The 21436-nt window shown below is 39.8% G+C and overlaps 1 protein-coding gene across 2 annotated transcripts in view; it reads left to right on the top strand.

The window, feature by feature from the left end:
- The window catches only part of FMN2 (formin 2), a gene marked incomplete at both ends in the record, with an annotated part of 296940 nt that overhangs the window by 255148 nt on the left and 20356 nt on the right, over nucleotides 1–21436 (top strand). For both annotated transcript variants that reach the window (XM_080698425.1, XM_080698424.1), the window contains one exon: nucleotides 17089–17238. In XM_080698425.1, coding sequence (XP_080554551.1) covers nucleotides 17089–17238 — 150 coding nt within the window. The remainder of the gene's footprint in view (nucleotides 1–17088; nucleotides 17239–21436) is intronic.

The following is a 21436-nucleotide window of genomic DNA, read 5'->3' as shown; positions in this document are numbered from 1 at the left end:
ATATATATTTTAAATTTTAGCTTTCAGTTTTTTAGAGCTGGTATATAAGAAGGCAATTGAGTTTTATATACTGATATGTCATAGACATGCCCCATAACCTTGCTGTATTTATTTGTTAGTTCTAGAAGTTGTTCTATATATTCTTGGTTATATTATTTTATCTACTTTCTATGTAGACAAATTAGTCTGGAAATAAAGATAATTTTATTTCTACCTTTTCAAATTATGCCTATTATTGTTATTATTACTGCATTCTAGGGCTTCCAGTTGAATTCCACCAATAACATAAAGGCCTGGCCTTACTCCCCTCCAGGGAGGAAAGTGCCTTCTACCATTGAGCGCAACATCAGTTGTAGGTCTTTGAGGGTGTCCTTGTCAAGTTGTCCCTAGTTTGCTGGGCATTTTTATCATAAATGATTTTAAAGTCTTTCACATGAGTTTCCTGCACTGATTAATATTATCACGTGATTTTTTCCCCTGCGGTTCATTGATGTGGGAGATTAGATGACATTGTTTGACTTGAATGTTAAACCCTCTGGCATAACTGGATCAAACCTTACTGGGTTATTTATAATTCATTTTACTCATGTTAGATTCATTTTGCTAAATTTTTGTAAAATTTTGCATCCATGATCAAGAGAGATGTTGCCCTATAGTTTTAATGTGTGTATGTGAGAGAGAGAGAGAGACAGACAGACACTGGGGATTGAACTGAAGGGCATTCTACCCTCCAATCTATATGTCCTCCCTAGGGCTTTTAATTTTTTGTTTGATAACAAGGTCTCCCTAGGTTGCTAAGAGTCTCACTAAGTTGTTAATACTGGCCTCAACCCTGTGATCTTTCTGTCCTAGCCTCCCAAGTACTGAGACTACAGATGTATAGCATCACACCTGGCTATATAGTTTTACTTCAATGTTATATCTTTGTCTTAGTGTTTGAGTGGCACTGGACTTATAGAATGAGTTAAGAACTATTTATTTTGTTTTCTGGAAAAAGCTTTTAGAAAATAAGTATAATTTCTTCTTTAAGGTTTGGTAGAATTTACCAGTGAAAGCATTTGAGTCTGATGATTTCTTTTTGGATGGTTACTAATTATTGATTTAATTTCATTAATGTTATAGATATCTTTAGATCGCTTGTGAGATTTTGGTAATTTGTGTTTTTCAGGAAATTGATCTAAGTTGTCAAATATATGCACATAGAATGGTTCATATTGTTTGACATCTGTGGGATTAGTAATGATAGCCTTTCTTTCCTTTTTTGTTAGTAATTTGTACCTTTTCATATATTTCTTTAGTTAGCATTGCTAGAAATTTGCCAATTTTATTTATTCTTTTGAAGAACCAGATTTTGATTTTGTTGATTTTTCTATATTGTGATTCTATTTTTAACTTCATTGATTTCATGTCTACTTTTTCTTATTTCTTTTCTCTGACTTGCCTCAGGTCTAACTTACACTTTTGATTTTCATATAGACTCTCTGAGATATAATCTTAAGATGTTGATTTCAGAGCTTTCATGCTTTCTAATATAAACACTTGATGTTATAAGTTTAATGTAAGTTCTTCCTAGTTGCATTGTACAACTAGGAATATATATATATATATATATATATATATATATATATATATATATATATTGGTGTCACTGGGGTTCCTGGAAACCCTTCTACCTCCAGGCTACACTCCCAGACCTATTTTATATTTTTATTTGGAAATAGAGTCTCTTAAGCCAGCGAGGCTGGCTTTGAACCAGCACGATACTCCTGTCTCTGCCTCCCAAGCACGGGGCTTATAACCGTGAGCCACCACGCCCGACGATATGCCATATTTTTACTTCCTAATACATTCTAATTTTCCTTGAGACATTCCCTTTTACCTACGAATTATTTCAAAATTATTTATAAATGTTCCTGTTGGCTCCATTTGTTGACTTCTAGTATACCTCACTGTGATCAGAGAGCATGCTAGACATGTTTCAGTTTCTCTGGCCCCTCTCCATCCCTCCTCATAACTTTAAGACAACACAGGGCATTTTATAAATCTAAACTTATATCCCTATGTCAGTGCCTTGGGGGACAGCCAGTCAGAGTGGAAGTGGGTGACTACCCTTGCCCATCCCTCCAGACTCCTCTATGCCCCTCACCTCTCTGGCTCAGAAGACAGCGTGCAGGAGCTCCTGCTCAGATAAACCCTTTCACTTCCGTGGTATCTTGTTAATTCCTTAGCTCTGGCAGGTGCATTGTGGTTCTATAAGATGGTAATTTTAGGGGAGGTGGGGGGATGACAGCTATGTAGAAACTCTCTATACTATCTTTTTAATTTTTCTGTTAATCTAAAATCAATTCAAAGTAAGGCAATGAGGTAGATAACTCAGAGCCTACAGAAATGAGAGTTCTGTGAAGAGGAAACAGAAATGATTGACTCAATTCTATTTGTATAAGATAAATCGTAAAGGAAAAATAAAAGCTCTGTTAATGATAATGTCTGGTTTTCAAATTCAAGTGAGCAGGGCAGTAAAGCTTCAGTTATATAATGACATGGGTGAGGATTGCTCAGTAAGGATTAAGTTGGAGTCCCTTGAAAGAAAATAGGATTTGAGAATGGTCTGTAAAGCCAGATTGCAAATTAAATACATAGAAACATTTAATTTTAAAGCAACTATGAATAAACAATGATGTCTTTCAATGTGTCTACATGGCTGAAAAAAATATGTTTCAATAGAGAGATTTGCATATAGTTTTAAGATCAGGGAAAGAAGCCAACAGAAAAGGAAGGGGAAGTAGAAAACAGTGAATTTGCTACTTACCTAAAGGAAGCACTATGTAGAATAAAGAATAAAGACCATGCAGGTGAAGAACTTAATCTTGATTGGGGAGGCAGTGGCTGTTTTTCATTTCAGAGATGAAGGGACATTGTCTACGGAGAAAAAAATTGAAGTGCTAAAAAATTATATAAATTGTTAAAGTGAGACTTTTTGTGAAGGATATTCCATTTGTCTATGTTAAACCTCAGAGCATAGAAAAAACAGAGATTGGAGAGAAATCCGGAAATATATTAGCTACAAGAGGTGGAGGAGAGAGACCCATCCTAACATCGTCCGTAGTTGTTGTCTGGTTTCTAGTTGTAGAAACTTTTCTTAGTGGCTTGAGCTCCAGGGTCAGTAGGGGCCTATCTTGCATTGTCCTCTCAGGGACAATCAGGGACTGGAAGTGTGGCACTTAGATTTTCAAGCTTCTTGTCCATCTTCTGTCAGCTGATATTTGTTGTCTATGGAGCTATCTTTTTCTAAGATAATTGGCTGCTTTAAGATCACAATCACCCTAAAGGTGTAAATAGTACAGTTTTTCATTTTAAGAGAAAAAAACTACCAGTTTATTCTCTTACCATTCTAAACTCTATTTTTCCATTGCCTGGAGCAAAGTGGTTGGCATAAGAGTATCTTTTGTTCTTTGTAGGAGACATAGAAGACCCCTCAAAGGTCTTTAAATAATGAGAGAAAGGGGATTTGTTCTTCCTTGCTGGAGTAATAAAATAGGTTACATTTCACGTAAGTTCCTATGGGGGGGGATGAAAGATGATGATGATTTAGGGTTCCAAAAATTGCAATTACTTGTGGAAAGCTTTTACTGAAAATAGATTTTTCTCATGAGACTTTAGTCTGTTCTGAAGAATAATATTACAAAATCCAGTGTTGCACAATAAAAAATAAAGCAAACATACTGAAATACTGACAGTGACCCTTGGCAGTTTATTTAAACTGGTATGCTTCTGTGGCCTGGCGTTCAGTGCTGACTTGCTTTATATAAGTTCTTGGTTCTAACCATATGAACTGAAGTGGGTTATACATGCGTAGTTCTCATTCTGTGCACAACTCTCAATTAGTACCCAACCTTTCTGCTATATTCTAAAAGGAAGATGATCTTGGGAGAAAAATAAGAGGGAAGGTCGCAGAAGACCCAGAGTAAAAGACAGATCCCCAGGTCCTGTACTCTGAAAGTGCTGGCTCTGTAGAAGTCTGTTCAAGTCATAATAGTATGTGGAAGGAGCCTCAGTGGCCACATTGCCAGTCAGCCTGGGGAGGGGAGACTCTAGTCCCAAGGCATGTTGGCATCTGCCAGCTTTAATGGGAGAGGAAATTAATAAGTAACCTGTTTGCTGTCTGCACAGGACCAAGAGACCCAACAGGGCATGAAAATAAGAACTCAGACTTCAACCGTGATACTACCTCACTGATAACTGCAGCTATATTTGTGGTGGGAGATTGACTTAAATAGATTTACTTCTTTCAGCAGACCCCTTTCCTGTTAGCCTTTTGACTCTGATGTGTCTGTTAATTAGGTATCAGGGGTTATTAGGTGTATGTGTTTGTGTGCCATGTAATACAGTCATACAAAAAAGAGTTAAGACAAAGGATATAATTTCTGATCATTTGTATCTTATATAATTCCAGAACACAAGGATATTTTTATTTCTACATAAATGAGAAACAATTTTTTTTTTGGTCAGGAGCACTGCAAACTTTGTTGTGAGCCTGGTTAGATCAACCATATAGGTGAGTAGGGAGGAGCAATGGCTGGTTATGCCCTAAAAGACTGACATATTTGACATCAGTTCTGACTTATATAAATGGTATGTGTCACTTCAGAATTACATAGGAGTATAGAAAGGAGAGAAGGAAATCATTCTCCTTAATTTCTCTAGATAAGGAATAAGTCCCAGGTCTCATCATTCTCCGATCACAACATGAAGGCTAATCAAGAGCTCTCTGTGCTGGTGGTAAGAGAGCCAGCACTTGCAGATCTTGCTGTGTGCCCAGCAACCCCATGACACCTGTCATATACTTGTCCCTTAATCCCCACAGGGTCTAATTAGGTCATAAATGCGGTCATTCTTTTTTTGAAAATAAAGTAACAAAGGTCAGAGGAGGTTCACTCTGGTTGAAACAGAACTGAATCTTGATTATTCAGTCTAAAGCCCAGGCTTTTCAACCTCAGGCTATAAAAGACACGGCATGACAGGTTTCTTCTACTGTAGAGTTCTTGCAAACCAGATAGTTTCTCCCATAAATATCAAAGTCACTTTTCCAACAGACAGTCATTCTTAAAGCAAATCTTTCTCTAACAATTTCTGTGTGCCAGGCACTTTTCAGATGCTGGGGATAGCTCCATGAACAGAAAAGGTAAGAAACCCTTATAGAGGGTACATTCTAGTGGAAGGAGCCTGCCATAGTTTGGCTCTTAAATGTCCTCTAAAGGTTTATGAGTTGAAGGCTTACACCCCAGCCCATGGCACTCCCAGGGGTAGTGGGACCTTTAAGAGGTGGGGCCTAGCGAGAGGATGTTAGATTACTGGGGCATGCCCTTGACGATGCGGGCCATGCCCTCCTCATGCTCTCTCTTTGCTCTCTGTCCTCCACAAGTTGAGCAGCTTGCTCCACGTTCTCCCACCATCATGTGTTCACTAGCCAGAGGCCCAGAAGCCCCAGGGCCAACTGACCATGGACTAAATCCTCCACACCCATCAAATAAGCCTTTCCTCCTCCTAAGTCAATGATCTCAGGCATTTGTTAGAATGGTAGAAAGCTGATTTCACACTGAGACCAGCAGCGCCCAAGTCCATGTGCAGAATCTTACATATCTTTGATGGCAGTGAGTGCCTTGGAGAACAGTGTGAGTCAGGACTGTCAAGGAGGCCCAGGTTGCACTTTTACTTTGGCTTTTCATGAGGAGCTCATTGAGGAGTAGTGCCTGAGCAGGGATCTGAAAGAGGTGAGGAAGACAGACACACAGACACCTGGGCAAAGAGCGTTCCAGGCAGAAGAGCAGGCGTGTATGGCCAGGATGAGTCAGAAACAGGAGGAGAAGCTAGGATGTTACTGTGGGTGGCCTCTTTGACATCAGTTAATAAAAAGGGAAGTGGTAGCCCTGGTGATTCTGCATCAGCCCATCTTTCATTTTTTATTATTTATTTTATTTTATTATTTTTATGTTTTTATTTTTTTGCGGGTCTGGGGATGAAACCCAGGGGCATTCGACCTCCGAGCTACACCCCCTGCCCTATTTTTTATTCTTTATTTTGAAACCGGGTCTCACTGAGTTGCAGAGGGCCTCACTAAGTAGCTGAAGCTGTCTGTGAACCGTGATCCTCCAGTCTCAGCCTCCCTAATGCTGGGATTACAAGCGTGCGCCACCACGCCCCACTCAGTCCATCTTTCAATGACTCACCCCAATGGTTACTTCCTTTTTGTCTCTAATCAGAGTCATTTCTGGAGTACCCTGTCACACATCAGACAGTACTCTCCAGTGTTGTTTTTGATACACTTCCAGTTGCTGATTTTAATACTAAGGGATGTGTATTGTCTCTGCATATGATCACACAAGGTTTTATACTTCTAGAAGTGCACATTTCATAGTAGAGAAACTGCCAAGGTCCCAGCCTAAGGGCTGATGAGCACCTGACAGCCTGTCAGTGGGAAAACTGTGGCCAGTTGCTTTGCTTTGGCTCTTAGGTTTGTTGACCCAGTGGAAATATTCTTCAAGAAAGTCATTGAATAGGGATGTTGTCTTTTTTAATTTTGCCCTGCCAGGCATAGTGCCTGGCATACAGTAATGGCATGCTTGCTGGTGAGTTCAATGAAAGCAGTAGTACAAACAAAGTAGGAACCACCAAAACCACCGGGCTCCACCAAGTTTTATGTCAGATTTGACTGGGAGCGAATCCTTTCATGGGGGGGAAATAACTGATAGTCATAACTGACAATATTGAAATAGTGTTTCAATTGCAGAGAACATGCTTCTCCATAGAGATCATAACTTGTGGCAAGCAAATGCTATTTTAGGATAATTACTAGCACCTCTTTTGGTTGTAATAAAAACCAAGTTGTGAGTCATTCTTTATGTGTAGAATTCCCAGACAGAGAATTGCCTTAAAAATAGATGAGAAGTTTAAAAGGCTATAAAACACTTCTCAGTTTGTGGTGTGGCCCCCGTTCAAATAAAGAAATTGAAGCTGTCTATTTTTATTATCTGTGAAACATAACTCATAGTCAAAAACAATATCTAGTAGATGTCTTTAAAGCAATGTTGTACTCTCCTAAAAATATTTCTATAATGCCATTTTATTTATTATTAGTACTGGGAATTGAACCCAGGGGCATTTACCTCTGAACTATGCCCCCAGACCTATTTGATGTTAGTTTATTTTGAAACAGGGTCTCACTAAGTTTCTAAGGGCATTGTCAAGTTGCTGAGGCTGGCCTTGAACCTGAGATACTCCTGTCTCAGCCTCCTAAGCAGTGGGATGACAGACATGCACCGCCATGCCCAGCCATGATGCCATTTTAAAAGATGCTTCTAGATATTGATGATTTGTACTAATATGTGTGTATGTTTGTAATTTTTTTAAAAAATATTTCTTTACTAGGGGAAGAGAAAAGATGTGACCAAAACAGTACAGTGACCTTCTATGTGTACCACCTAATTCCAACCATGATCAGTTAATTCACTGTTTGTGTCCATCTATGCTATTTCTCCCTCTTGCTCCCCAAGACATAATGTTTTCCTTATATATTTTAGTAGGTACCTATATAAGTCCCTCTAGATTACTCCATGACACTTTTTTCCCCTAAAATTTAGGGGAAAAAATAGGTCATTTCTCCTGTAGGATTTCACTATAGACAGATTTTCTGGATCTTTGTGGTGTAGTTGAAGGCAGTCCTCTGTCCTGCTGTATGTCTTACAGATGTGGTGAGCTCCAGATTCCTGAGCAGCTTCAAGTTTGAATACTTTGGTGAAGTCACTTCATGGGTAGGGTGGAGTGTTCTGTCCAGAGGAAGCATGTCACACTGGCAGGGCCACTAGTTACCTCCAGAAGAAGGTCCAGACAGAGCAAGACACTTGACTCGTGACCAGCAAGATTCCTGACAATTGTGATGGGAAAGAACCATGCCCCATGTCAGCGAGGCACAGAGATAGTTAGGAAGGCAAGGCATTTGCACGCTTGGGGAATGCAGGCTGCTGGAGAGAGGCCTAGGCAGCAACGAGAGAAAGGCATTTTGGGGACTCCTTCTCTTCCTCCTCCTCTTCCTCTTCCTCCTCCTCTTCCTCCTCCTGGGGGTTGAACCCAGAGCCATTTTACCTCAGAGCTAAAGCCCCAGCCCTTTTATTGTTTTATTTTAAAACAAGATGTCACTAAACTTCTGAGAGTCTTGCTAAGTTGCTGAGGCTGGCCCTAAACTTGCAGTTCTCCTGTTGCAGTCTCCCAAGAACTGGAATTACAGGCATGTGCCACTGTGCCTGGCTTCATGAACTATTCTTTTAAAGGAAACTTGGTGAAGGGTGGGTATGGGAAGGTATGTATGTGAGGATGACATCTATCCAGTGATCACAGTATGGTTAGTGGTGGCCTAATCATCGTCCAGTTCTCTGATGTGGACTCCATTGTCTGATCAAAAGATAATGCTGGAAAGTCCTCTACTGACAGGTTTCTCAAGATAGCATATCTCTCGTGTTTAAACTAGTCATTGAGAGATTAATTAACAGTGTACAAGATAATTATACTTTTTGTTAACTTTAAGATTTATAGATTTCTCAGGAATTTGGGACCGATAGACCTGGTAGAGAGACTGGCTTAGGCAGTGACAGGCCTGGAAAAATATGTTGGACTTCAGAATTCAAACTTTATTTCCTCTTCTTCCTTTACATTTCCTTTTTCTTTCTTTTCTTTCTTCTATCTTATGATGTTTCTAGCCTTTGAAAAATTAGATGCATTCATTCATTATGATTTGTAAAATAGCAGTGACCCTTTGTCATTTTTTTCTCAGTCTTTATAGAAAAAGCGTGAACTCATTTGACATAGAGCCCTTCTGTGGTGTGGTTCATGGAAGAAAAGCATGTTTTTTACGTAGTTCACTGACTTACAAAACAATAAGGTGAATCTCTAGCAACCTCAAACAGCCCATCAGAATGAGATTCTGGAATTAAACACATTTGATGTGTTGTAGTCATTTCTGTTTACCACTAATGTACAAAATGTCCCATCTTTAAGGTCACTGTAAGTTATTTTGACATCTCCCCACCATTTCTGTGATGAGATTCTAGAGGTGCTTTGTGGACATTTTTCTCTCGACCTCGATTGAAACATGCTTCTGAGCAGCTCTGGGTCTGTTTGGGGTCTTTTGGAGATCCTCATCTGAGCTCTCCTATTGTTTTGGAATTCAGTTGGTATTGTGACTAGACATTTCAGTGGATAGAACTGGAATTAAAACATATCATTAGTCCTTACTTGTACTTGCAATTCACATTTGGGTGAAGTGCTTACTGTGATTTTGACCTTCTGTGTCTTTGTCCCCATGGGAGATCCTGGTTTTCAGTCCTTACATCCATGTCTCTTCTCTACTCTGGTTTTCTGAAGCCTATTTTCTAGTAAATTTCTGAATTCTGAGTTCTTTCATACTGAAAACAGTTTTCTGTGTACTTTATAATAAGTCTCTTTTGTTGAATATGAAGTCCTTGGCTCCCACATTTCTGTCTTTAGTGTCTTAAATATGTTACTTCATTGTCTTCAACATGGGATGTTGCTGGCTGTGTAGACAATAATAGTGAGATTCTCTTCTCTAGAAGAAGCTTGGTCTTTCTGCACGATGACCAAAGGATATTTTTTCTTTTTTTCTTATAGTAAATTTACTAGAATAAGCCTCAGTGTTGGCTATTTTCATGCTGAATATGTAGTTTCAATTTTTTTAATTTCAGGAAATTTTTCTGGAATCATAATTAATGTATGCCCAATATACAGTTATTTTTTTTTCTTTTTTCTCACTTCTTTCTTTATTCCCCTTGGTACTGGGGATTGGACTATTAATTCACTTATGAAGCAGTTTGAATGAGAAGTATTTGGACAAGGGGGATTATCTTTATTACAGGTTTATTAAGAATAATTTTATATTATTAAAAATAATTTCAATGTCTTAGATATAACTATATTTTATATTGTCTATTAGTTTTAGAGAGTTTTATTAAGCTGAGCATGGTGGCTACTATCTTTTTAATCCCACTACATTGGGAGGCTGAGACAGGAGATTCACAGGTTCAAGAGTAGTCTCAACAAGTTAAGCAAAGTCCTCAATAACTTAGTAAGAACCTGTTTCAAAATTGTATATGACTGGGAGTGTATATATGTCTAGGGGTATAGCTCAGAGGCCCTGGGTTAAATGCCCAATGCCATAAAATAAATAAACAAATAATAAAAATAATAAATAAAATAGGGCTTGGGGTATCGCTCAGAGTTAGAATATCCCTGGCTTCAATCTCCAGTACCACATTTACACACAAATAAAGTTTTATTATTTATTTAAGAATATATGGGTATGAATTCATCTGCAGAATCAAGTGTATTAACATTAAATTGTATATGATCCCATTATATTAGCAATTTAAGCTTGTATAATCTATAATGATGTCTGAGCCTTCATCCCTGATATCTGCAATTTGTATTTTTTCTTTTTTCTTTGTCAGTCATAGCAGGAAATTGCCTCATAGTCTCTCAGACCTTGTTTATCTTCTGGAAGCTTTGCTTTGTTCCAGGTCCTTGATCATTTCGTTCCTCCATTTCAGAGTCAAGTTGTCCTTTTGTAGCTTCTTGAGCTGGGTGGCCATGTCACTGACCTCATGCCTGAGCATTTTCTTTTCTGTGTGACTGTTTCTTTTTCTTATTCTTTTTTTTTATTGGTGCATTGTAGCCATGCATCTTAATATAGTACAAGATGGTAGAAGCATACATGCACACATCACTCATTTAGCTCTTCCTCAATTTCCAGCAGTTTCTCTCCCCCTCCCTCCTCCTTATGTTCAGCTTAGTGATTGACTTTGATATGTTTGTGAATGTGCATCATGCACATTAGGGAACTTCCCTCTTCCCCCTTCCCATCACTCCCAGTTATGTCACCTTATTTTCTCATCTATAGTATCTCCTCTTTGTCTAGAGTTTGTCCTATGATCCTTTTTCTCCCCAGCTTCCACATATTAGGGAAAATATCTGATTTTTTTACTTTTTGTGACTTACTAATCTCACTTAGCATAATGTCCTCCAGTTCCATCCATTTCCCTGTGAAAGACATAATTTTGTTTCTTTTTATGGCTGAGTAAAATTTCATTGTGTACATATCCCATGGTTTTGTAATGCATTCATCTGATAATGGACATCTTGGCTGATTCCATAGTTTGGCAATTGTGAATTGTGTGGCTATGAACACAGATATGCATATATTAGTTTAGTAGTTTGGTTTCCATTATTTTAGGTAGATACCCAGAAATGGTATTGCTGGACCATATAGTAGGTTAATTTCCATTCTTATGAGGATCGAGTCTTTGGTCCATCTTGAATTGACATTCATGCAGATTGAGAAAGTATTTCCATTTTTCTGTATATAGTTAACCAGTTTTGCCAACGCCATTTTTTTTCCAGTACATGTTTTTGGCCCCTTTGTCAAAAACTCAATTGACTGTAAGTATTTGGATTTGTTCCTGAGTCTTCTATTCTGCTCCACTGGTCTATGTATCTGTTTTTGTGCCAATACCATGCTGTTTTTATTACTGTGACTTTTTGCATGATTCTTGTTGATCATTTCATTCCTCCATGTCAGAGTCGAGTTGTCCTTCTGTAGCTTCTTGAGCTGGGTGGCCATGTCACTGACCTCATGCCTGAGCATTTTCTTTTCTGTGTGACTCCCTTGGCTATTCTGGTTTTTTTGTTATTCCAAATTAATTTAAGGACTGAGTTTTCTATGTCTTTGAGAAATAACCTTGGTAATATAATGAGTATTGCATTGAATCTGTAGATCACTTTTGGAAGAATGGCCATTTTGATAATATTTACTCTACTTATCCAAGAGCATGAAAGATCATTCCATCTCCTAAGGTCTTCTTCACTTTCTTTTTTCCAATGTTTTATAATTTTTCTTGTAGAGGCCTTTTACCTCCTTGGTTATGTTTATTCCTAAGGTTTTTTTTCTTTTGTGTGTGTGAGGGGTGATATCCTGAGTAGAAGTGTTTTCTGGATTGTTTTTCAGTGGATTTATGGCTGGCATACAGCAAAGCTTCTGATTGTTTTTAAGATTGATTTTGTATCCAGACACTGCTGAATTTGTTGATCAGTTCTATAAGCTTTTTGGTTGAGTTTGTTGGGTCTTCTAAGTACAGCATCATACCGTCTGCAAACAGGGATAGTTTTAGTTCTTTTCCTATTTGTACTCCTTTGATTTCCTTCTCTAGCCTTATTTCTCTGGCTAGAGTTTCAAGTACTATATTGAAAAGAAGTAGTGATAATGGACGACAACGTGGTCTTGCTCCTGATTTTAGGGAGAACTCTTGAAGTTTCACCCTGTTTAATATTATGTTGGCTGTGGGCCTATTATATATTGCCTTTATGATGTTGAGGTATGTTTCTTTTATTCTGATTCTCTTCAATGCTTTTAGCATAAATGAGTATTGAATTTTATCAAATGCTCTTTCAATGTCTATTGAAATGATCGCGTGACTTATGTCTTCGTTCTGTGTGTGATAAATTACATGGGTTATTTTTTGTATGTTGAGCCAGCTTTACATCCCTGGGATGAGCCCTACTTGGTCACAGTGTATAATTTTCTTGATGTAGATTTGAATGCACATTGTTAGTATTTTGTTTAGCAGTTTTGCATCTAAGTTCATCAATGATATAGGCCTATAGTTTTCTTATCTTGAGCTCTCTTTATTTGGTTTTGGTATTAATGTGATATAGGCTTCATAAAATGCATTTTAGAAAGTCCCATTTTTTTCTATTTCATGGAATAGACTGAGGAGTTATTGGGATTAACTCTTCTATAAAGCTTTTATAAAATTCACTTGGGAAACTATCTGGTCCTGGGCTTTTGTTTGATGATAGGCTCTTTATTACTGCTTCATTCTCTTTGATTGCTATTGCTTGGCTTAAATATTCTATATAATCTTGACTCAGATTAGAAAGGTTATATGTATCTAAAAATTTGTCAATTTCTTCTACTTTCCATTTTATTGGAGTATTTCAAAGTGGTTTCTGATAATCCTCTGGATTTTCACTCTGTTGGTAATATCTCCTTTTTATCTCTTATTTTAGAAATGTGAATTGATTCTCTCTTTTTGTTAAATTGACTAGTGTATTTTAAAGCACTCCATTTTGCTCTCAGTACTGCTCTGTCTGCATCTCACACATTTTGATATTTCTCTATTGTCATATTTATTCAGCTTGAAATATTTTCTCATTTTCTTTTTGACCCATGGGGTATTTGTAACAGTTATACTTAATTTCCAGATTGAAATTTCCTAAATATATCATTTTTATTGTTTCATAAATTAGTGTCACTGTGGTCAGAGAATATACTCTGCCTAATTTCAGTTCTTTGAGCTTTTCTGAGATTTCTCTTATATCTCAGTATAGGATCTGTGTTGGTGAATGTTTTCTATCATTAACTGTAATGGTCTCCAACTGCCAATTAGGTCAATTTTCTTGTAATTATACTCAAATGTTCTATATCTTTAGTGATGTTTTTGTCTAGCTTTGTCGATTTCTGGGAATGGGGATTAAAATATCTAGTGAAGATTCTGGGTTTTTCTTCCCCTTGGGTTCTGCTTTTATAGGTATGTGTATCTTTTGCATTGTTATGTCTCCCTGATGATGTCATGTTTTATCCTGACTAAATGATGCTGGTAGCACTGCCTGGATGTTTACTTTGGCAACAAGCACCACCACCACGTTTTCTCTGCTTCACTCGGTTCTCCAGTGGTGTTTGTTTTCTCTTGCTCATTTTTATGTAAGTTGGTCATGCTGGATTCCTGTAAGGGAGATGCACAAGGACCACTTCCCAGCCTTGCTGCCCTGGAGCTGCTGCTGTCATTGCATTGGCGCAGTGGTTTTAAAATGCTTACATGATTTTCTCCTATTTTATCAGCATTTCCTCTCCTCTTGTCTTGGAGTTTATCCTTCACTGTTTGTATTCTACTGTCAGCATTTTCTTTGAGTGCAGAGCTTTGCTCCAAAGGGGAGTTTCTTTTGGTTAGTATAGGAATTCAGATAGCTCAGACCTCCCCATCAGAGTTAGTCACACAGATCCATTCTTATCTTCCATGTGTCAGAGCCCATAAAACCTCTGCCAGATTCAGCCAAAGTTTTCCAGGTACTTTTCAGGAGTCCCTGCTTGTGATATGGAAGTTCTCTTCTCTTGGGGACACCTCTTCTGCTTCCTTGTTCCTATGCAGATGATGTTAGCACATGGGTTTTGCCTGGTTACTGCTTGGTCCCCTTTTATATACATTTTGAGGTCTGTGAGCATATTAGATAACTACTGCCTTTGTAGATATCATCTTGGGACCTTTGATTCTTAATATCTTAGATCTCTTTAATTTTGCATGGGATTTGGGGAAATTAAAAGTCAATTATGCTACACTAAACGTCTTTTTAAAGCTATATGGAGACTTGCTTCTATTGCAGAGAAGCAGAATTGTACTATCTGATATTTGCTATGGAAGAAGTACTGGGCTGAATTTTTTTCAGAAGGGGCTGTTGAAGAATGAAGAAGAGCCAGGTATGGTGGCATATACACCTGTAATCCTAGTACTTGGGAGGCTGAGACAGGAGGATCACAGGTTCAAGACAAGCTTAGAAACATAGTAAGACTCCACAGTCTAGTGAGACTCTGTTATTGAGTAGTTTGCTCATTGAGGTCATTACAAAGTTGTGATTCAGTATCCCGTGTCTCTTTGTTATAAATCCTGTATTCTTACCTTTAAATGATGTGGCTTTGTGATAAAAATTTCAAATGTTGGAAGCAGCCAAAAGATGGGCCGTACTTAGGTATGTGTGCTAAGCAGACTGGTTTTTTTTTTTCTGTACTAACAATTTTTATGAAGCACAAATACCAGAGAAATGATGAACAAGAATAATCAAGTAGTTGAAGGATCCAAGACTTACTTTTAGCCTAGCCTCAAATATTCTTGAAGCAAATAAGGAAAATGACCAGTCTTCCCAGGAGGGATGTATGTGTATACTTTATCAGCTTTAATAAAATATGACCCAGATATCTCAGACCATTTATATTCTCTGCCATCTACTCTGTGGGCGGGCTGACACCATCAACACATTCTGCAGACACATTCTAATGTCGTTACCACAGCCCAAGGCAGCCAAACTCTGTGTCGTAGACCCACTTCACAGCCTAACCTTCTCTATTCATCGACAGTACTGTGTCATTGTTCCTAGTAGGCTAATTAGGGACATGATTCCTGAGATCCACCCATGCGATCAAATCCATGTTGTCATCTCTTCCCAGAACTAAGTGCTGGTATTCCCAAGAGTGTTGCTGCTGAGAGCCAGGCATAGGCAAGTTTAAAGGGAGAGCAGATGAGCTGGCATTGTAATCCATAGCTCAGAAGAGCTGTGAATTTTTATTTTTATGTGTGAGGGTCAGTCTCCTCTACCTTCTAAGCAAACATCATCACAGTCTCATATTTGAAAATGCTCACGTTATTTTTCATATTAGTCACTTGAAATCAGCTGTATGACAAGACAAATACAGACATATATGTTAGTATGTATGCATATACACATATTTTTAATAAGACATCAAGTTGCCTGAGACATTTTTACTTCAGTGCCTGGTGTGGTGGCACATCCCCATAATTCCAGTGTGTGGGTGGCGGAGGCAGAAGGATTAGATGTTTGAGGCTAGAGGCTAGCATGGGCAACTTAGCAAGACCCTATCTCAAGTTAAAAAGTTTAAAAAGCTAGAGATGCACTTCAGAGGGAAACCATAAAAATGTAAATTTTACTTTAGGATAAGTCAGATTTGAGCCTTGCATAGCAGAAATAGTGCTGGCCCTAGGCCACAGCAGGGGAGGACAAGGGTCTCCCCTTCTGTGGCATCTCCAGCCTGGCCTCCTCAACGTGCACAGAATTGTCAGCTGGGGACCTGGTCCTTTTCAGGGTATTATTTATGGGACTAGAAACTTTTCATTAAGTTTCATTATCTACTTATATACCACTTATTTTTGTGGTACTGGGGATTGAATCCAGGGGCAGTCTACCTCTGAGCTACACCTCCAACCCTTTTCTTACTTTTGTTTTGAAACAGTGTCTCACTGGGTTGCCAAGAGTCTCACTAAATTGCTGAGAATGGCCTTGAGCTGCAGTCTTCCTGTCTCAGCCTTCCAAGTACAGGGATTGCAGGCATCTGCCACCATGCCAGACTGTTTTCTTAAGTTTTAAAGATACCATTTACCAGATGTATGCTATTTGTTGAATAGCCATTTTTCCTGTTTTGTGGTTTGGGTACTGAGAATTGATCCCAGGGATGTTCTGGGATTTATTTATTTATTTATTTATTTATTTATTAAAAGGATCTTACTAAGTTGTTGAGACTGGCATCAAACCTGGGCTCCTCCTTTCTCAGCCTCTCAAGTACTGGAATTACAGGCAGGCACCACATTGCTCATTGTAAACAACTCTGGAAACTGTAGAGCTCTATGTGGCTGTGATAAGATGCAGCCTCTGAGTCGCACCCTCTGAAGCCTGGACTAGTTAGCGCACAGACCATGCGAGCTGCCCGTGTCTGCTCAGGGATAGCTTCTCCCTCCAGGATGGCAGACCTTTTCTGCATCTCCTCAGAATCTCTCCCCTGCCAGCAATGTTGGAAGACAAATAGCATACAAGCAATATAATATAACATAAAAATGAAATACAAATAGTTTGGGGACAAGTGGCTGATCTGTTTATAGGCCCACCACTTCCAGTATGTCCCAACATGACTACAGGCTCATTTCTAAACATATCAGGAAGATATTAATTCAAAATAGAATTAGGCCAGGGCCCGTGAACAGTGTAGAAAGGATCAATGTCAGCTGCTACTGTTTGCACCCAAGACTCAGGCGAGAAACCATAGAGAGTTACTGTTGGTACCTGAGGAGTGTGAATCCTCTTGGTAGTCCTAACTGTGCAGAAGAAAATCAGCATTTGGATGGAGGAGCATCCCACATTGGAAAGCAATCATAGCTTTTATGTTCTTGTGTGTGTATGCTTTGACAGCTTTTTGGAGACGACGGCCTATTTCTTCATGAAACCAAAACTTGGAGAGAAGGAGGTGTCCCCAAATGTTTTCTTCAGTATCTGGCATGAATTCAGCTCTGACTTTAAAGACTTTTGGAAGAAAGAGAACAAACTTATTCTGCAAGAAAGGTAGGTATTTTCATCTGCACAATGGCATTTCAAAACTGGCATTTTATTAGGTGTGGCACCACGGGGGTTGCCAACTTTTATGGGCTGAATGAAAAATGCACAGCCCTCACCCTGGGGCAGCAAGTGGAAGAAGGTACTCACACTGGGCAGAATATGGAGTTTGAATGGGAAGAGTGAGAGCAGGGCTGTGGTGCCGCAGGGAGCAGCTAGGGACAGACGGCTGCCAGGCCCACCGTCTGGAAAGCTGCTCCTATCAGAAAACCGCACAAAGCAAACCATGTAAGTCGGGTCAGACAGCCCCACCAGCATGATGTACCCCTTCACCTCAAAAAACAGGCTCAGATACTACAAAGGTAAGAGATTGTGTCTGTGTTTGCTTTTGCTCCGTTCATGGGATCTTGTCCATTTTCCCCTGATGTCACCAAGACATAATGACTTTTTTAAAGTTCTTTCAAGATTCTTGCAGAACTGCATTGCATTTCCTAAAATAAATCTTTTCAGGAACGAAGGGAAATTTTTCTTCTTAAGTATGTGAAACAACATCTCTGTGATTATGAAATTCCACAGAGGGGTATTAAATATTAAGTCATGAGGAAAGCGAGCCCTCCCAGGGCAGCCTCCCCAAATAGCTGGGTCTAGTGGGGAAATGAAAGAGAAACATCATCCGCCCCATAAAGCAAAGCCTAATACCAAACCAATTAGTACACTTCCTCATGTCCCTGCGCTAACAATGACTTGGCTTTAGATCTTTAGAAAACGTACTTCCTGAGAGGCTTGGCTCATCATTACCACACAAAATCCAGTTTTCTGCATATTGTCTTCGTTTTGGTCTGCTTACACATGAGACCATGATGTCCACTCAGGTTTTGCTAATCTCCTTAAATCAGACACAATTCATTGCTAATGTTTATGAGCACATAGATGCTGCTAGACTTGGCCCACACCTATAATTATAGTCCTGCATCTGTTAACAATTGGGACACGAGCTGAGAGATGCAGCACAAGGCGACTCCATGGTGGCACGAACGTCGCAGGGTCTTCACACTAACTAAGATGGCTGTGGCATCATCAGGCGGTTTCATCTCATGGTGACTCTTTTGTGCACACTACTACAGTTTCTTAGATTCCATAATTTGTCATAGAAGTAGCTGTGTCCAGGGAATAGCAGTCAGGGATAGAGAACAGTTTGAACAGAAAGAAAGCACTTGAAACACTCCTCTCAACTTAAGGGGTTTCTTCTACCTCAGTAGGAGTCATACATCTTTGATTGATTGTCACACAGAAAGAGGCCATTGCATTCACTTACTTTATATTATTTATTTATTCTTGTGCAGTTCTTGAAACAGACCCCAGGCCTCACACGTGCTAGGGAACCCCCCCCCACACACACACACACTGAGCTGCATCCTCAGTGAGAAGAAGTACCCAAAAGAGAACATTTAAACAAACAGAGGTATTCGTCATACATCCCTTGCAGATGGCATAGGCCAGATATGGCTTACAAATAAGCACATTTACCCAGGTGCAGTGGTGCCCACCTGTACTCCCAGTACTTGGGCAGCTGAGACAGGACCTCAGGTTCAAGGCCAGTGTATAGTGCCTTAGCAAGACTCTGTTCCCAAAGTAAAACTATTAAGAAGGGGACTAGGCGGGTCAGAATTAGGACACCTCTGGGTTCAGTCCCTGGTACTACAAAAAATTTAAAGGGACACATTTGAATTGTTGTTTCTTTCCTTCAGACTCAGTTGTATGTTATGTCACTTTTTAGCCAAAAAAATTTTTTAATTAAAAAAATTTTAGTTTAGAAAATTATCAAGAAGAAACTTAAAAAAAAGAAAAGAAAAGAAAAGTAGCTCTTTTAACCTTAGCTCGTTATCAGAGCATTTCTTCTTCCAACTCGAATCACACTAAGCTCAGCACGGGGCCAGCAGTATTTCACCTTGCGTGATGATTTACGTCACAGCTAGGAACAGAGACAAAGCAGAGTGGAAATGGGTTGTGTAGCATGAATGAGACATGTTGAGGAGAGGAGGACACTCTCATCCCAGTCCCAGCACATGAATGCTGGTGTGAGCGCTGGTGTGAGCACTGGTGTGAGCGCTGGTGTGAGCGCTGGTGTGAGCACTGGCGTGCCTCTGGCAGGAAGTACTGAGGCCCAGTTCTCACACAGTCCCCTGCTGCATGGCCTCCTGAGCGTGTGTGGGTTTTTCAGGGCCTCCTGCTCTGTTGTCTTGTGCTCTGGCATGCCCCTCATTTTCCAGCTACCCACCACAGCCAGATCGTTTCTATGCTCCGTCCTGTGCTTGCCACACTGTGGGCTTTTGGATTCGGGCTTGGCAACCTGCTTTCATTCTGATAATATAAAAGTGCCCTTCTGCCGGGCATGGCGGCGCACACTTGTAATCCTCGCACTTGGGAGGTGGAGACAGGAGGATCGCGCAGGTTTGAAGCCAGCCGCGCTGGCTTAAGAGAGCCTGTTTCCAAATTTAAAAAATATAAAATAGGTCTGGGAGTGTAGCCCGGAAGTAGAAGGGTTTCCAGGAACCCTAGTACCACCAAGAAAAAAGTGCCCTTCAATGCAGATTTCTAATTTTGCTAAATCATTTGCTTTTAATAAAAGAAGAAAGAGGACCACATGGCAGGCAAGAGTACAGCTCCATCCTTCCTTAGCCTTCTGACAGCCATTATGCCTCTTGGCGAGGGATAGCTAGACAGCTTTGGAGAGCCAGGTTCTTTCTCAGTGCAGGATCAGCTACAGAAGTTCTGGAGACAATGTTAGACAAAAATGTGGGATCTGTCAGAATCTCGGGACAGAAAAGCCTCAGATCGGACCCAGAATCCTTCCAAGAGTGGAGCCCCAACACACGGCCTCATGGGTGTGACCTTGCCCTGTGTGAGCTAGCAGGAGGGTATTTCAGGAATGCTTTGAGGGTGCTGGGACAGGGACAGGAGATGAGCATGTGGTCTGCTCAGAACAGACACCTCGCCAGTCACGATGCTGGGTATAAAATCTCAAGTAGAATAACAAGAACTTAAGCTGGGCACTGCTCACAACTGTATATTTTCCTCCTTGGTACCCCTACAGTATTTTTATCTCCATATTTGTCTAACAGTTAATATTTTTTGGCTAATAGTATGTCTAGTGTTTTGATTTTATGCTACAAATATTCTTGCCTGCGTTTTAACTTTCATTTCCCATTGACATGTTTAGTGTCCCCATTTCTAGAATAGCTGCTGCCTTTTACCCACCCACCCTGCCCTTCCCTTCTGGGAAGTTTCCAGTAAGTCCCGTAGAAGTTTCTGACTTGACATGTTGTATAGTGTTTCAGACATGGACTTGGAAATGAGAACTTAGCCTGATGGGACAAACATGTTTTCTCACATAACAAGTTGGTCACTATAGTCAATAAAACCCCATTCTGGTACTGTAAGCAAAAAGAGAGATTGAACATTTATTTAGATAGTCAAAGCATGAACAATGCAGAAAGACCTTCCCTGTGGGGCTGTGAACACCTCTCTTGTGGTGTGTCCCCTCTTTGATTGTACTACCTCTGAGCTACTCCCCCAGCCCTATTATATTACTTTTATTTGGAACCAGGATCTCACTAAGTTGATGAGGGCTTTGCTAAGTTGCCGAGGTTGATCTTTAACCTGCGATCCTCCGTATCAACCTCCCAAGTGCTGAGATTATAGATGTGCGCCATGATGCCCAGGTCCATGTGTATTTTTTAAATAGTCTCCTTCTGAATTTCTCCTCCTTCTATTTCCTCTTCATTCTCTCTTTCTAGAATACAGGATTAAACTAGTTGGGTAACATGGCACACATCTATAATCCCAGTAATTGGGAAGCTAAGACAAGAGGATCACAGATTTCAGATCAGCCTCAGCACTTTAGGAAGACCTTGTTTAAAAAATTAAAATTAAAATTGGGCTGGGAGTATAGCTCAGGAATAGCATGCCTTTGGGTTGAATTCTAGGTAAACTAGCATTTGCTATGCCAAACATCTCCCTACAGACGTCACAGAGTATCTTTGCACTATGTAAGGAACTGGGCAATCCTCCTCTCTTATTTTCAGGAAAACATTAGCATTTGTGCCACCTTATCATTAATGAGGCCCTGTGGGGCTGGGGCAGTGAGAGCTGTTTTCATTAGAAGAAAGAGGCACCAAAGGATGGAGGACTTGTGTGCTTTGGACCC

The sequence above is a fragment of the Muscardinus avellanarius genome (genome assembly GCF_963383645.1).
Source record: "Muscardinus avellanarius genome assembly, chromosome: 7".
In the NCBI taxonomy this organism is placed as follows: domain Eukaryota; kingdom Metazoa; phylum Chordata; class Mammalia; order Rodentia; family Gliridae; genus Muscardinus; species Muscardinus avellanarius.
This window is presented reverse-complemented; position numbering and strand designations above follow the sequence as displayed.